Below are 18,210 nucleotides of genomic sequence, written 5' to 3' on the forward strand. Positions count from 1 at the left end.
CAAGTGACAAAAATTGATAGTACAAGAATTAGTCTTGTATAAACAATCATTCATTTGGATATTAACAAATAACCATACATAATTAACAACTCATTCAGAATTAATAAATGATTATCACTAATAGCACATGTTTAATTATATAAGTGTTGATCCTACATAAATAAATATTGATTTGAATTTTGACAACTAACCATATATAATTAACAACTCATTAAATTATTAAATTTTAAGGGTAATTAAGTCTTGTCTCATAAAATTTTATTTTCAAATAGGTACAGTGGGAGTGTAATGAAAATTTATATTTTTAAGGTCTTTCTTTAATTTAAAAACTCTCCAAAAAGTATTGGATTATATTTTCCCTTCTTTTTTAAATACAAGGCCACAATCTAAGTTGTGCAAAACAACAACTAATTAAATCATATGAGAGCTCAAAAGCATCCTATATCCTAAAAGTAGATCATGTAAAATCATTGTGTTAAACATCTCATGATCAATGTGAAAAGTGGGCCGATCCTACATTAACATATAATCTCTTATCTTTTTAATGGGGCCATAAAGAGGGTGATTCAGGAAAAATTCATTGTGAATGAGCGTTATGCTCTCCATTGAATGAGTGAACACACTAACTTTGGGATAATTCTTGTTTCGACAAATTAAAGTGTTAGTCCTTCCAAAATTGCTAGAAATTTTGTTGCCATGCTTGCTTGAAATCCAATCTATTTTGTGAAACCCTTCAACCAACTTTCATGTTCATCCTACATTAGACCACCACAAGCTCTAGCTTCATAAGGAATAATAGAGTCATCAGTGTCCGATCTAGCCCAACAGGTTTAGGAGGGAACCATTTGGAATGAAGATTTCTCTATTTTGGGATCAAATTGTGCATTATTGCTTCCAGGTTAGAGTAATTGATAATATTGAGTGGAAATGAAGGCGATGTCTTTTCTAGAATCATTTTATTTAGCCATTCAACCTTTGGCTTTTATTAGAGTCATACATACTTAAATGTGACAAAATTAACAAACTTTGTGATTTTTTTAAATAAACCCTCCAATGTCCAAAAGTTAACAATTCTGGCTAATCTAGATCAAGTTAGGTCAGAACCTTTTTAAATGCAGGGAGCGATTCCTTGCTCATCTCTTAGATGAGCACCGCATGCTCATCCAAGAGATGAGATCTGAAAAATTTGGACGGTCTAAATTTAAAATATTATTTTATATTAATTTATTAAAATATAAAATTATAAAATAAATTTAATAAATTTTTTAATTTTTCTTATCTAGATTTAATTTAAAAGGTCTAATTTAACATTAAAATTTGTATAATTGAATATTTTAAATTTTTTATATGTACTCTGTACAATCCAAATATTATATCTTAACTATGGATTGTGTAAAGTTCATATAGATAATCGATATAAACTAATTATAAAAATTTTAATATTAAATTAGACCATCTAAATTAAATCTAGATTGAATAAAAAATTTATTAAAATTATTTTATAATTTTTTATTTTAATAAATCAATATAAAATAATATTTTAAATTTAGAAAACTCAGATCTCATCTCTTAGATGAGAATGCAATGCTCATCCAAGAGATGAGCAGGGAAACCGCTCCCTTCAAATGCAAGCTTTACCATCCAATGTTGTTACATTTTTAAAATTTGAATTTGAGTTCTCTGGTTAAAAGGGTACACTCCCTTCCTAGTTGAACCTAACACTTATTACTCTAACTTCACACTTAATTATTAAAAAATTATAGTTATATTCTTAAAATTATTTTAAGAATGTATGTAACTTTCCAATTTGACGGTTATTTATAATTAATAATCATAATAAATTGTTGTCTAGAAATTCAAACAATAACAAATAAAAAGGTGATAAAATTAAAAAAAGTTAATTACTCAAACTTTACTTTATAATAAGGACCAAAAAAAATTTTAAATTTTATCTTTGATTAAAGACCGAATGGAGTATATCATTAGTGTAATTAATTAATGAAAAATGAAATGAAATGTATATTTCAATCATCGTATTAAAACTCAACCAAAATTGGCAAGTTGAATAAGTGAATTGATGAACCAATTTCCTAGCCAATCCACTCAAGAGTTTTGGACGAGGTTGGCCAAACTGGATTTTATTCTTCCCCTCTCATTGTTGAGCATGAAACAACATCATTTCGGTTTCCGAAAAAAAAAAATAGCAATATGTCAAATTTATGCTTTAATAACTTTGTTTTGTTGGATTATATGTGATTTATATTTGAATATTATAGTTATTTACCTTTAGATTAGTAGATTCTTATTTAAATTTTACTTTTTTCTGGGTTATAACTCATATATAAATTTTTGTATATTTTAATTAATTTATATTATTTTAATCATGATTGAGTTTATTTCAGTTCAATAACAATTAGACTGTTGACACTTAAACCATCATCCCAACTTGTTTAATGATCAAGCTTATTTTCAGTAACTTAATTTCAATTATATTTGATTAAGTTGATGAGGAAAAACATAATTTTTGATAATCTTGTGGATACAAAAATATAGTAAAAAATATACTCCTCAATGGATTTGACATGATCATATGCTTTGATGCTATAGTATTTGGTAAACACTAAACACATAAAGTAGTTTTTAGCAATCAAATTTTATGTAATTCTGTTTAAATGGAATTGGTTGGGGTTCATTGACTTAATTCCAACGCGGTATCATGCAAGTGAACAAGAATTTAAAAATGGGAGAAAATTCATAACTATTTTATTTTATATTATTATTGCATTATTATACGTTGTGCTTTTTGATGGTGAAAATGATATGTGTGGCATTATTGAGATCTTAATTCTTAAAAATATGATTTCAATGGGGGCATAAAAAAAACAGCAAAATGCCTTTTTGTTAAGGAATTGGAATTAAATGCATGTAAGGCCAAAAGAAAAAGAAAATAATGTAAACCAGCCGTTGAAGTCTCTTTCGAGAATACTATTTTGATTCAATTTATAAGTCATTTTTAATATATTTTATTAATATTAAGAAAAATATTAAAACTCATTAAATTTGTTTTAAAATTTAATAAGTTCTCAACTTTATCCCTATTAAATATATTTACTTCAATAATATATTTTTTCTCTCCAATATTTAATGGAGAGTAAAAGAGAAAATTTATAATAAAAATTTAATGACGTGACTTATAAATAGGATCAAAAAATTATTATCTCTCTACCTTATAAATGAGACCAGAGGAAGTATGAGATTCAAAAAGGAGGGATTAAAAAAAACAAACAATTAATATTTCCAATTAGTGGGGGATTTCAATCAAGTTTTATTCTAAATAAATATAGAGCGAAGCTCTTCTAAAAATTTCTTCATAATTTAAATATAATACAAATATTTCAATAATTTTTATCCAAAATAATATTGACCAACCAAACACAAATGAAACATCCATTTTTATACCGAACGTAGTGTTCTCTCTACCAAATGTCATTACAATTCCCATTCCACTTGTTCTTCGTTCACATTTTCGTTCCTGTAAACATTCTCCAAAACAAAAAGATTATATATGAAAGAGAATACAGTTCACTAATTCTAAACATTTATATTTCATGGGCTTTTTTTAATAAAAAATTTATGAGCCGTTATAAGTATTTACTAGAGCTTAGATATGTTTTCAGGCTTAAAGAATATTTGTAAAAGTATTTACAAACATTGTTGTCAAATTCTTGAGTTGATTCTTCAATTTTACTGCTTTTATATATATTCATAACTTACAAAATCATATTTATTTGTTCATAAACTTAGATTTAATACAAACTCACTTAAAATTGTGAGTTAACTCTCCAATTTTACCGTTTTTATTTTTATAGCTTACAAAACCATGTCAACTTGCTTATAAACTCAAATTAAATACAAACTTAGTTAAACTCACTACACTTTTTGATATTTTACCAAGTTAAGTGAGTTACGTATATTGTAACATTCCAAAATTTAATCTAAAGGTTAAATTAGTTACTTGAAAGGTTTAATTGGTTAAATGTAGTAAGTAGAGATTAATTAGGGAGTTTGAATGGTCACTTAAGTCTATTGGACCCAATATGGAATTTAAAATATGGTTTAGGAAGTTATTAGGCTGTCTTGACCCTAAATTATTGGGTATAAGTTAGGGTTTCTAAAATGCACCATGCACCACGATGGAAGTGTTGAATTTTAAATTCTGCAGATGTGTTTCAAGTAGTAGAGATTGAAAGGAAAGTTTGAAGTCCAACTGAGAGAGAACGAATAAAGCTCTACTAAGATTTGCCTTTGAAGTCTTTTGAAGGCTTTCTAAGGCTAGTAATACTGTAGGTAAGTTTCTTCCTTCTCCTCTCTTCTTCTTGCGTTTTCTTGGAGTTTCTAGGTTGAGTAAGTATATATATGCTTTTATATATTGAACTTATATGATCATGGATAGGTGAGAGTTTACCCTAATATTAACAAAGAGTATGATTAGAAAATTCACATGGTATGGTTTTCACTAAACTTGCACACAGTAATTAGCATATTTATTTAATACATGTGCTTAGTATTGTCATAAAATATGAGGTATGGCATGGGTCACGTACAATGCTCTATGTTACTGGTCTCTATGAGACTGGTGTGGATCATGCAATTATGATAACCAGTAATTCAAGAAGGGAGAATTTGTGGTCTAAGGTGAGTACAGGAACCTTTAGAGGGCAAGGCTAACCCAATCACTTGGTATGGAACTATATGAGTTAGTAGTCCATAGATTCAGTCAGATGATATAAAGAGAAGAATAAGGCAGTTGCATTTGATCATGCAAACAATAGCTTAATCATGCATTGTGATTAGTATGTGAATTGCCTTATATGATAATTATGCTCTACTTAATGAGAATGCCGCATTTTAATATACTTCAATTAAAATACTTGATTATTGAGACTGTATAATCTTACTCCCATTTATTAACTCTTTTCCAGGAGACAATAAGGTAAAGGGAAAAGAGGAGGCTTCTAAGGTGAATAACTATAGCTTTTAATGTTGTGAAGTCTCTAGTTTTCTCACTTGTGTAACTGAATACTTGATTTGCCAACCCTAGGATTTTTATTGTAACGTGGATTATTTTGTCATTTGCATGTAATCCTATTTGTTCGACTTGGACATTTTGATTGTTGGCCTTTCATGTTTTTAGAGGAAGATCAACTATGGAAATGCGTATTGCTGGGTATTGATGATTAAGATGATATATGATATGATTATGTATGTGTTTAATGCATGTGGAATGAGAATGTTAATGGCTTATAAGGGGACACTTGGTTGTAGTGCTTTTAAAGTAAATGCTTGTTTGGACACCAAGTGTTCCTAGATCCTCATTTGGCATCAGATTGTTAAAAAACCGAAACCATTAACTAGATTATTAAATTATCTACATATGGACACTTAGATCTTCTTAATCGGAGGTTTGATCTTAAAATTAGGTGTCTCAAAAGTTAGAAAATAATTGATGATATCTCTATGCTATATTGTCATGTACATTGCATCGGAAGGCTTGTTTAATTGTGACAAACATGTCGAGGAGGGGTTGATTATGGTGAACATGCCATAATCAATGAAGTGTCTAGTTCACACCTGTTTTAATTTATTTTAACTTTTAAGTGCTCAATTTTTTCTCACATTTTTACAACGTTTTTACTCTAATTTTAAAATTGTTTTGTCAAGGGCCTTTTCTTGTAATGTTCTATATTACTTATTTTGGAGTATCATTTATTCAAAAGCATTTTTATGAAAATGTTTTGGCTAAGGTTGAACCTTATACCTTTATTCTAATTTCTTAATTACATTGATTTGGTTACTTAATAGAGTTTAAGGTAATTAATGACGGAGGTCGTTACATATATATCATGTAAAATTTGGTTCATAGAAGCAATAGGACCTGATTTAAAGAAAAATAAAAACTAATATTAATAAAAACAAGAAAGCAAGAAATACAAAAAAAAAAACAGAGAGCCTGTTTGACAACCTATTCTAGAAACAATTTTTTGTTCTCCAAAATAAAACAAAAAATAAAAATAATTCTTTAGTAATGTATTTTTAAAAAGTGTTTTGAAGAACGAAAAATAAAATATTATTTAAAAAATAGAAAAATGAAAACATCTTTTAAGTATTCTAAAATTATTGTTCTAAGAAATAACAGAGAATGAGAAAAGTAACTATTTTTATTATTATTTTTGTTATCAAAATATATTCTACAAAACACCAGTTCTCAGAACAATAAAATAAAAATATTTTAAATAAGCCCTAATTTTCTCTATTTTGAAATTTTGATGTCGGGTGTGAAATTCTATCAATACAGATAGATTTAATTTCAATAATTTATATTTAAAATACATTTAAATCAAATTATGACCATATTTTAGATTTTAATTATTTAATCATATATTTTTAATGGCTATTTATTAATAGAGATAAATTTTTACAAATTGAAAATTTGAGTATACATTCTTATTATGAATTTACTTTTACTATCAAATTTGACAACTTTGCTTACACATAAAATTATATCATCAACAAGATGATTAAAACTCATCATCTTATAAATTATGAGTTAAAATTAGTATTAACCAAGTCAACTTTTATTAGCTCATTTTATTGGCCTTTTCCTTTGTCATTTCATAGAATATCTTTTCTTTTTAACATTTTAAAGAATATCTACGTACAAAGTGATCATAGTTTGGTAAGAGAGATAATGACGCAAATGGATTTTTTTTTTTTTTTTGAAAGCCTAGATGGACTTCTTAAAGTGAACCCATTAACCATTTAATTATAATAAGACCAATCCTTGATGGATCCATAAAAGCAAACTAACTGGCTATATCTCCTAAAAGTGTTAATAGGACGGGATGAGATTAAGATAATCCTTGCTTGTGTCTTGTTTCAAAAAATGGAACAAAACAATTTTAGCTCATGTTTAGTCCTATCCTAAAGTTAATTCTTTTCTTCTTTTTTTTCTTTGGTTCGACCTATAAAAATGTGGGCTTCACCTCTACAACACAAAACTATAAAAATTTATAACAGTTCAATTCTCAATAAATTTTTTTTAAAAATAAATTATCAATATTGATTCAAATAGTTACAAACAGAAATCTAAACAACAATTTAAGAGTTATATTTAAAATTTTAATATTTTATTTATAATTAGAACTCTTAATTTTATTACTATTAGAATCAATATTTACAATTGATTTTTACAAATTTTTTGTCAGAAATTTAATTGTCATAAATTTATTATTTTAGGAATTCAATGTAATTCTTCAAAAAAAAAAAGTAACATATGTTACCTTGTAATTAACAAGAGGGGACACATTGCCACGTTTTAAAAATATTAAGGGGCAAAAGGGCACAAAAAAAGTTTAAGCTCTCATATATTCATGAACTTATAATTCAAGGGTAAAAAAGTCTTTTTATATATAATTTTCATATTAAGAAAAAGAACTACAAAAAAAAAAGCAGACAATTACAATGATATATAAAAACATAAATTAATCAACAGCGTGGAACATATTGTAAATGATGCAAAAGTGGAATAGATAGATAAAATAGTTGGAAGGTATAGCAGAATGCATGGAGTGACATTATTTAAAAGACACAAAACGTGAGGCAAGCTTGTTTGTCTAGCATGTTAGGTGCTATTTGATGATATATGAGATATACCTTAGCCCAAGTTGTGGCCTCAATTCACTGAAAATTCTATCATCATCTTAGATATTAGATAACACCTTCATGTGATCCGCCTCCTTTTTTGTCCCTCCAGCTTTACAACCCCACCCCCAAAAGGGGGAGCCTTCTTACCTTCTTGTACCGAAAATTTTTTTTTATGAACTTAGTACATTATATCATTCATATTTTATTCAATAAAATTATATCAATTTAATTAAATAAAATTAATAGTATATTTTTATTAAATGGAACGTGGATAGTATGGTGCATCAAATTTTATGTGCTTGTACTCCCTCTAATCCTATTTATAGAGTAAGGAAAAAGAATTTTTTAGTTTTATTTATAAATCATGTCATTAAATTTTCATCACAAATTTTCTCTTTTATCCTTCATTGAATGTTAGAGAGAAAAAATATGTTATTAAAGTATGTATATTTAATAGGAATAAAGTTGAGAACTTACTAAATTTTAAAGCAAAGTTAATGAGTTTTAAGATTTTCCTTAATATTAGTGAAATATGTTAAAAATAATTTATAAATAGGATCAGAATAGTATTGTGTACTCCTTTTAAAAGATTTTTTAGGGTTATATTTTCTACCATCGGCAAAACTTATTTCTTGTGCTTATAAAAAAAGATTTTTTTGAAGTCTTAAATTAAAAAAAAACCTCTTTCTTTAATCTTCATCATGGTTTATATTCATTGAATATATAATAATATCAATAACATGAAATTATTTAAATAATATCTCTCTCTTTTCATTTTTTCAGTTGGTTTCTAATGAGATGGTTTTTTCAGCTTGATTTTCATAATTCATAATATTTGAATTTAGGATTTTGCTTAAAAATTTTCAAGTCATCTTTTTATTGGACTTAACCACCATTAGTATCTCTCATGAATTAATTCTAATATATTGGATTATTACGTAAGTTTATAACCTTAAATATGGCAAAAGTATATATTTGATCCTTTAACTTTATACAAAGTTTTAATTTTGTCTCTTAATTTTATAAAGTATCTTTTTAATTCTTTAATCCTAATACCATTAACTTCATTAAAAAAATGCTGAGATTGCACTTTTAAATCTTGCAGAAAAATTAAAATAATAATATGTTAATCCAATTATTTTTATTTTTTAAAATTAAACTTTGTTAGCTTTTGAGATTTTTTATCAGTATTTAAAATTGTAATGTCATCATTGTCTATTAATAAGACCAATGCTGAGTTATATGATTAAAAAATACTTTATAAAATTAAAGAAGGAAGGTAAAACTTTACACAAAGTTTGAGGCTTGAAGGTGCAATTTTGCCTTTCGAATTAAAGTTGTGTTTTTATATATTCAAAAAATAAATAAAGAAGTTAAATTTTGCATAAAATCCATTTTTTGGCCAAACATAAAATATAATTCTTAGGCATATTAATTTTAAGTTTTATGTAATATGCAACTAAAAAGTAAAAATGAGAAAAAATATGTTTTAATTGAAAAAATAAAATAATAGAAATTAATAAGAAAATTTTTAGTTTGTGTTTGAATTGATATATTTAAATTTTTATTTAAAATTGAAAATATCACATTTCAAATTTATGTATTTAAAATTCTTTATTTAGATAGTGCAAAGAAATGTGAAAGAGAGAGAGAGATTAAAAATAAAAAATTAAAAGTGACAAGCTTATCTTTATTTTTAAATGTGAAAGTGAGAGAGGTAATAATTGCGAAAATGCTAATAGAGCAACAGGGAGTGTTGAAGCGACTAAAATTTTAAAGGGTTAATGAACAAAATAAATTTTGAAGTATGCGTCTTAGACCCTAAATTCTTAAAATATGTAAAAATAAATCTTAAGCTTTCAACTTCATAGCAAAATCAATCCTAACCATTAATTTTTCTAACGTCATTACTATTCATTTGTTAATTAGTACAACAAACCCTGAACTATTACACAAGTAGCATTCTAGACTCTAAACTTTAAAATTTCAAGCAAATTACCCCCAACATTTATGTATAAGAATGTTGACTATTATGTAGATCAAATTAACCTCAGCGTAGCCTGCTGCGGTGAACGCATCATTGGCCATGGTGAACAACCTATAATTTTGTGAAATAACATTTTTTGTCCCTTTTTTTGCAATATTTTCCAAACAATTAGTATTTCATGCCTCCATATACTCTATAACTCTATTTTATTCTTATTTTGAATAATATTTATTTATTTAATGGTGAAAACTTGATATTTTATTTAAAAAGAAGTTTAAGTATTAGATAATTTTATAAATAACGGATGTGAAGTCTGACGTTTTTATCAAAGAATTTAAAACCCAAATTCATTGGTTAATTAAAATCCTCTAATACTTAAACTTCTTTTTTAATGAGATCCTAAGTTTTAACCAAATAAATGAACATTATCTAAAATAAGAATAAATTAGAAGTATAAAATATATGAAAGCATGAGATACCAATCGTTTAGAAAATATTTCAAAAAAAAGAGGTAAAAAATATCATTTCATAAATTATAGATCGTTTGCCATGGCCAATGATGCGTTCACTGCGATAGGCCATGCTGAGTTTAATTTAATTTACATAATAATCAACATGCTATATATAAATGTTGGGGATAATATGCTCGAAATTCAAAGTTTATGATTCAGGACGCTACTTGTGTAATAGTTTAAGATCTGTGGCGCTAATCAACAAAATGAACAATGATGGCATTAGAAAAATTAATGATTAGAGTTTATTATGTTATGAAATTAAAAGTTTAAGATTCATTTTGCACATTTTAAGAGTTTAGAATTCATGACGCTTTTCATACAATACTTCAAAGTTCATTTTGATTATTAACCCAATTTTAAATAATTAGATGTAAAATGAATTTTAAATTATAATGAAGCAAAGATTTAAAATTTTATATATTTTTACACATCCAAATTTTTGAGAATTTAAACTAAATTCAAATTCAAATTCTCATTCATCCTTACCCAACATTACATCATGTTCTGTCAACACCAAAGTGAGTTAAGGCATTTTTAGGCAAGAAATCAGAAAAAGTGAACTAAGGCATATCCCATCTTTTTACCCCAAAAGCAAAAAGCATATCCCATCCATCCAGTTTCCAATAATCCAATTGATGCATGAGTTGCCTTACGCCTTTGGAGGTATATTGATAACTAACTACTAATAGATATAATATAAAATAATTTAAAATTTAAAAATATCAATATAGATAGTAATGCAAGGAAACGTCAGAGGACAAAGTAATGTGGGAAAGTCATCAGTCATTACTTTGTTTTCACTTTTTTAAATATAAAATAGACTCATTTATTTTATATAAAATATATGAATAATGCAAAACTTATTCAAACTTTTATATTTTATGCTAACTATCAAAGGTACACATAAAATGTTAAAAGATGATTTAACAATTTTATTTATATTCTTAACAAAAGAAGATATTTATGATAATACTGTTTTATTATATTATTATTCATGATATTTTTTCATAAAGAGCAACGGCATGATACAGATTTTTATTGTATATCAAACTTACCACATCGCTAACTTGTTCCTTTGTGTTGGTTGTTCATTTGCAAACAGTTTTTTCAGTTGCCAAAGAATTCTCCTGGTTTCAGAGGTTTATATTTTGTCAATAAAGAATTATCATCTGAAAAATTTTACCCTTATAATATATAACAATAAAAATAGAAAGAGAGTGAGGGTAGGATAAAGTAATATATTTAATATGTAAATTCATTTGCAATAAAAAATTAATTTTTAATATGAAGTCACACCAACAATAACACCACAAGCTGCAAATGGTTATTGCTCTTATCTTTCTCAACAGACCCCCCTCGTGTTTCAGCCCATACTCATATCGCCAATCATTTTCACTGTGATCCTCAACCCAATTTCCTATCCTCAGATTTGTCCTCCTCATTTTCAAATATTCCCAACTTATCCCCAATTCTATTCCCTCTTCTACCCTCCTCAAATCAACATATTTCGAACTTGTCCCTTCATCGTCTTCGTGTCCCCTTCCACTTCCCCTGCCACTAATAGTGGTTGAAGAAGCAATAGAGGTTTCTGTGTTCGACGCCAATGCCCTCACCTCCAACCAATCATCTTCCATTTCCCAATTTGCCCTCGACTTTGTAGCTAGTTTGCGGATTCTGTCATTCGCCGAATTTTCATTGTGGATTCTGATTTCTTCTTCGTCTTCTTCCTTGAATTCGTCTGAGTTTATCAAATCGAGGATGCACCGAGGAGACGACTCTGCGAGCTTATTGGGAGGTGTAGACAGCAAGAATGGATGGTGTAGCAGCTGATCACAGCTCCACCGCTCGCTTGGTTCTCTCCTCAGACACCTGCGAAGGAAGTCGCGTCCGAGTTCTGATAATTGACTCGGAAACTCCGGTAACTCGTCGGAGTATCCAATTCGACTGAGCGTGTTAAAGCCTTCCTCGTCCCAGCCTGGCTTCCCGGTGAGCATCTCGATCACCGTGCATCCCAAGGACCACACGTCGGATTCCGGTCCCTGAGACTCCCGCCGAATCACCTCTGGCGCCATCCACAACGGGCTTCCACGTGGCACGATCCCCACCGCCACCGCACCGGAGGAACACTGCTCCACCGCCGAGCCGAAGTCGGCGAGCTTAGCCACGCCGCCATTGAGCCCTACCAGAACGTTCCTCCCCTTGACGTCGCAGTGGACGACGCCCCTCGAGTGAACGTACCTCAGCGCGTTCACCACACACCAGGTGAAGTACCGCAGCACGCGCTCGTCCACGTCAGCAGGCCTCCCACCATTCTTCGGAGATGCTAGGTCAGCGAGGGTGCCACCTGGCAAGTACTCCAAATACAAGTTCCGATACGACGTAGTAGCGTCGTCGCCTAGGACGGTCACCACGTACGGCGACGACAAGCTCCGAAGGATCCGAATCTCATTCTCCAAAGCCACCACCTGACCCGACTGAAGATCCACGGACTTCACGGCGAAAACCCGACCGTCGGATTTACTCACTCCGATAGTCACAGTGCCACACGAGCCCTTACCTATACAACTGCCTCGAACCCAAGAAGCCATTGAAGAATCAGAGTCGCGTAGAGAGCTCATGTTCACCATCTTTGCTGGGTTTTTGAGTTTGATTGCTCGATAATTTTGAAGAGGGCCCAAATGGGACTATATATAAGAAAGAGCGCGTGTCTGGTAAAACGACAACGTTTCGGTGTTTCTTTCTCTCAAGAAAAATAATATTTTTTTAAAATTTTGTAGAATCTGACGTGGAAATTGTTGGGAGAATTGGATAATTAAGAAAAGCGGTGGTGGTGAGGGGTGACGTTGAGGTGGCGATCCGGAGGTGTGGGGGCAGAAAAACCCAAGTGGTGGTGTGTTGGAAATGCTTTTGGCGTGAAATAAATAGAGCTTGTCTCTTTGTAATGCTTATCCATTCTTCAATTTTTTGGAAGTTTTCTCTTTAAATTACAAAAAATGATGGACTAAAAAATTAAACTTGCAGATAGATAATAAGATCTCATACTTCTTAAGTAAGGATAACCTTTCTTTCTTTCTTTTTCATTTTCACAAAAGTATTATTCAAAATATGATTAAACATTAAATATAATCATATCTCCTGAGTTTAAAATTCAGTTCGTCATCTTATGAGAAATTAATTTTTTTAACTAAACCTAAGTCTCTTTATTAGTAAATATATCATTTCTTTTTTTTTAAATTGCTAATATGTATTTTTTTATTGAAAACAATCTTTTAATATATGATCTAACAGGTATTCAAATTTTAGTTTGCCTCATATCCTATTTATTAATTCTATTTAAAAAATTTGATTTACCGTTTTTCTAAAGTAAAGAATAAGATAAAATAATATTTTATGGTCAGTGAAAAAAATAAGGTAAAATGATTGTCAAATCCCGAAGAAATTAATTATAATTCATTTTTCAATAAAATTTTCTTAAAAGGAAATAATAAATATTAATTTAAATAATTATAACTTTAAGTGTTTTAATAATAAATAATATATTTAAATTTAAATTTTAAATATAACTCTTTACAACTATTTAAAAATTTGAATCAATATTTACAATTCATCTCTTAAAAAATTTATCGGGACTGGACTGTAATTAATATTTTTGAAACTTATACTTCCCAAAAAAAAAAAAAAAGGATTTGAAGATGCGGTTCTTTTTTAGTTAAAATTTAAAGAGGCCGGTGTTATTGTAATATTGTTGGGCAAGGTGAGTAAAATAGGATTAGTTGGGTGTTACCTGCAACGTGGCTGAAAATGGTTGGACCACGTTGAAGCATGTACGATTGATAAAGAATTTATTAGACGGTCGTAGGTTTCACATCATATCATTATCATTTATATTTTACTTAATAAAATGTTTATTTCAAAACTCAAAAGTATATTAAATTTCTTTATCCATGGCATTATAAAAAAAATTCAGGTCAAAAACATAAAAAAATAAAAAATTACCCAAATTGTTATTACATTACATTACATTTTTATACTTATATTATTATATAAATAAAGTAGTACTATAATAGTGTTCAACAATTATTCTGGATAAATCTTCTGCACAAAAAATATTTTGTCTAATTTTTTTCCAGATATTACCTGTTTCATATCATAAAAAAAATTAAAAATTTGAAATTAAACCATTGACCCGCGTCTCCAGCCCCACACTAGCCCCACACTGGATATCAAATGGGAAAATAGTTGTGAAAGACCGTTAAAAAAAATTTATATTTTTTATTAATTGTTATTAATTTATAATGAGTTATTATTAAAATTTAAATAAATATTTATTTATAAAAAATTAACTTAAATTAATAAGTATCTATTTTAATTTTGATAATAATTGATTCTTAATTGATATAAAAACTCTCCAGCAGTCCTTAGTTGATATTTTTTTATTTATTTTGAAAAAATAGCAATCAAGAACTGCTAGAGTAAATTTATATCAGTTAAAGATCACTTATTGTTAAAATTTAAATAGATATTTATTAATTTGAATAAGTCTTTTATTAATAAATATTCATTCAAATTTTAATAATAACTCATTTTAAATTAAAAATAGTCCATTTGAATTTTTTTTCATTTGAATTTTGATAACAATTGATCATTAACTGATATAAATTTGCTCTAACAATTCTTGATTCCTATTTTCCCATATTAAATTGGTATTATCATAAAAAATAAATGAATTATTAGTATTATATTATTTGGTAATTTTTTTAAAAAAGTTTTGCCTGCATGTGAATTAGTATAATTTGGTCCCAAAATCTTGTTCGTGTAAAATTCCAACAGTTTGGCGCTTGATTTTTATTTTTCGCGTTATGTGGATGATACTAAAGAAACATGTCATGTTTTAACTTTAAAGGTTGGAAAATGGATAAGATTTAGCTCTAATTGCTTTGCCAAATTTTATCCAAAAAAAAAAAGTAGTTAAAGTATAATCAAATTGGTATTATAACCTTACCCATGTTTAAATCAGCGAGCTGCTTCGCCCATAACGGCACAGCAGCGCATTTAACACTCGAAATAGAATGCTTAATTAATTATCTACGTAATGAATATTTGACTATTGTTGAATTGGTTAAGGTACTGAATCATGAGTTAATAAAAAAAAATTACAGTCAAAATGTGGTCATATTAGTCATGAACAAAACATTTTATTGAATTGATCAAAACTAGTTTAATAATTTATCGATTCAATCAAACAAGTTGATTCAATTTGCAATATTATGTTAATTATATATGTTTTGAGGAACTCATTTGGGATTAAATTGTGATGATGTGTTAACATAATACTGGATGCTTGATCTAATTAGTAAAGAAGTTATATTAGATTAATCAAAAGTTTAAAATTCGATCATTATGTTATGTCCCACGTCAAAAAGGTCATATAAATAAATGTACTGCACATTTTAATAAATTAGCTTTTTTAAAAAAAAAATAATGATCGCATAACAATTAGAAATGCAACAAACATTAGTGATAGAAATTTGGGCCAAAAGGTGCCGACTCAATTCAATTCAAATTAGTTTGAATCTCTATCAAGTCTCATTAATTTAATGTAAGGGAGGTCTAAAATACCGAATGCTGCACGCAAAAAATTACGGCAAAACCAGACAGACATGCCTTTATTTTTGTTAAAAGAAAAAAAATTATTAATTTCTGAGTTTTATAAGTAAGTTTCGTACACGCGAGCGAACTATAAAAGGAAAAGATCACGGGGGTGCGGGTGCATCTAGAAGGATGGTGTCACGCCACGTGGCGGCATGAGAGAAAGTGGAGGCTGAATTGACAAAATGGGATAGAGAAATGGATATAGCATTACGAAAATGGAAAAGGAAAAGAAGAGAATGCTTGTCCACTAACATGACTCTTGGCCATCAAAAATTCCCTCAAGACTAAACAAAGAGAATATGTCTACCTTTCAAAGTGAAAGTGAAATTTTAATATCATAATTAATAGGCATTGATTATAATAAAAGGGACTATATAATTATTTAAACACTAAGATTCCAAATTAAAAATCTTTGTGAATATAAAAAATATTTTTAAAAATAATAAAGATGGAACGTCCATGTGATTATCAATCAATAGAGACTCATGAGTGCTTGGTTTAATTAGTTGAGAGAGTTAAATTAACTTATTTCAATGTTTCAAATTCGAATCTTAAGATATACAATTGTATTAAATAAAAATGCTGAAAATATTTTTAAATTACTCATGAAGTAACTATTGATAATAAGTAATAACAGTTTCACATAGTGAGAGTTTAAATTAATAAGGGTAGGTGATAGTAATATCCTTAGGTTTCGTTTGATAGTGGATGATGGAATAAAAAAAAATTATAAGTCAAGAGTTTAACTTTTTTTTTCAAATGTAAGAAAAAAATAATATATATAATAATTTCTATTATGATTCTTTACCAAATATTATGGTACTAAATAAAATTATAATTATTATAAAAGAGAAATTGATTTTGGGGTTCTTGCAGATATAACTCATATTATAAGATCAAACTAAATAAACAACCTAACTCATATTATGACTGGTTTATTATATTTGTCAACGATATGCCTTTATATATAAATAATAAATCTCTTATAAATTTTTAAATTTTCAATGATAAACTCTTTATATATCAATAATAAGCCTATTATATATCAATATGAATATGCCATACTCTCAAATTAAAGTTTGTCCATATTTTTTTGATACAAGATTTTTTTTTACTAGTGCACCAATTTATCCATTGATTTTTTACTTTGATATAACAATTAAGAAAAAAAAAACGTTTGGTTCAATGATTAAGCTAATTTAATGTACAAAGGACTAAACTAAATGCAATCAAATACAAAAACATAACATGATATAGGTAGATTAAGTAATTTGGGTTAAATCTGAACTCGTCTTAAAAAAGTTAAGGTTGGACTTGATTATATTGACTTTTTTAAGAAAGTAAGATACTTTAAACTCAATTCAAATAAGCTCAATTGCTGAAATTTCTGACTTTATGTGTATATAAAGTTGATAATTTGGCTAAACCCAATAGGCCAGCTTGAACCCGACCAAAAAAAGTTAGGGTCGAATTTAGTTATATAAGATTTTTAAGATGATAAGATATTTCAAACTCAATCTGAATTGAACTTGATTGACCTAATTTATCAACTCTAGATATAGGTGAGGTGTAACATAATAAGATACTATAGTATAAGTTTAAAATAATAAAAAAAAGAAAACAAGATGAGTGGTGTAGAAGTTTGTGGTGGATGATCATAACCAAGTAACTCAAGACTGTTTTAGTACATTGCACTAGCTCAATTACAACGACATACAAAAACTCCACGTATAAAACAAAATTAATTTTTTTAATTAAAAATAAAAAAGGAATAAATTTTGATTGTTGAATACAAGTATTTTCATGAAGAGGGGACCTACAATTTATGCTGCATGGAGATATGACTGTTTTTCTTGGTACATTAAATTTAATAAATAAGTGCTACTTGACTTGGCTTCCACACACACACACACACACACACATATATATATAAAGACGTGGCTGCCACGTGCTGTGCAAGAAAAATAGTGGTGAAGGTCAGGTTGGGTTGAGAGGAATATAATATATAGTACAAAGGAATGTACTATTTTCAGTATAAACTAATTAATTAGTTCAGATTTAAATAAAATTATTCCTTATGCTCTAATATACAAAGTGACTAATCATGACTCGGCATGTGGCTCGAATTATATTTATATATATATATATATATATATATAAAAGAAGAGAATAAGAATAAGAATGAAAAAAAGTGAAATTTTTTCTTAAAAAAATTGACTATATTATTCACAGTGATATATTTAATCTAAAAATTTACCTTCAAACTCCATCAATATTTGGTATGCATTTCACTGCAAGAAAAATGAGATACACCCATAAGGCAAAGTTGACTTAAATTGTAATTAAATTGTC

At 28.0% G+C, this 18,210-nt stretch overlaps 1 protein-coding gene across 1 annotated transcript; it reads right to left on the bottom strand.

Moving 5' to 3' along the window:
• Positions 1-11,342: 11,342 nt before the first annotated feature.
• On the bottom strand, positions 11,343-12,851 carry LOC129303790 (mitogen-activated protein kinase kinase kinase 18-like). The gene has a single exon (XM_054943309.1). It carries the CDS (start codon positions 12,831-12,833, stop codon positions 11,358-11,360), a length of 1,476 nt encoding a protein of 491 aa, XP_054799284.1. The 5' UTR covers positions 12,834-12,851; the 3' UTR covers positions 11,343-11,357.
• Positions 12,852-18,210: the final 5,359 nt, after the last annotated feature.

This window comes from Prosopis cineraria, unplaced genomic scaffold, assembly GCF_029017545.1.
Source record: "Prosopis cineraria cultivar Desert tree isolate PC_DT_omini unplaced genomic scaffold, ASM2901754v1 PC2, whole genome shotgun sequence".
In the NCBI taxonomy this organism is placed as follows: Eukaryota; Viridiplantae; Streptophyta; class Magnoliopsida; order Fabales; family Fabaceae; genus Prosopis; species Prosopis cineraria.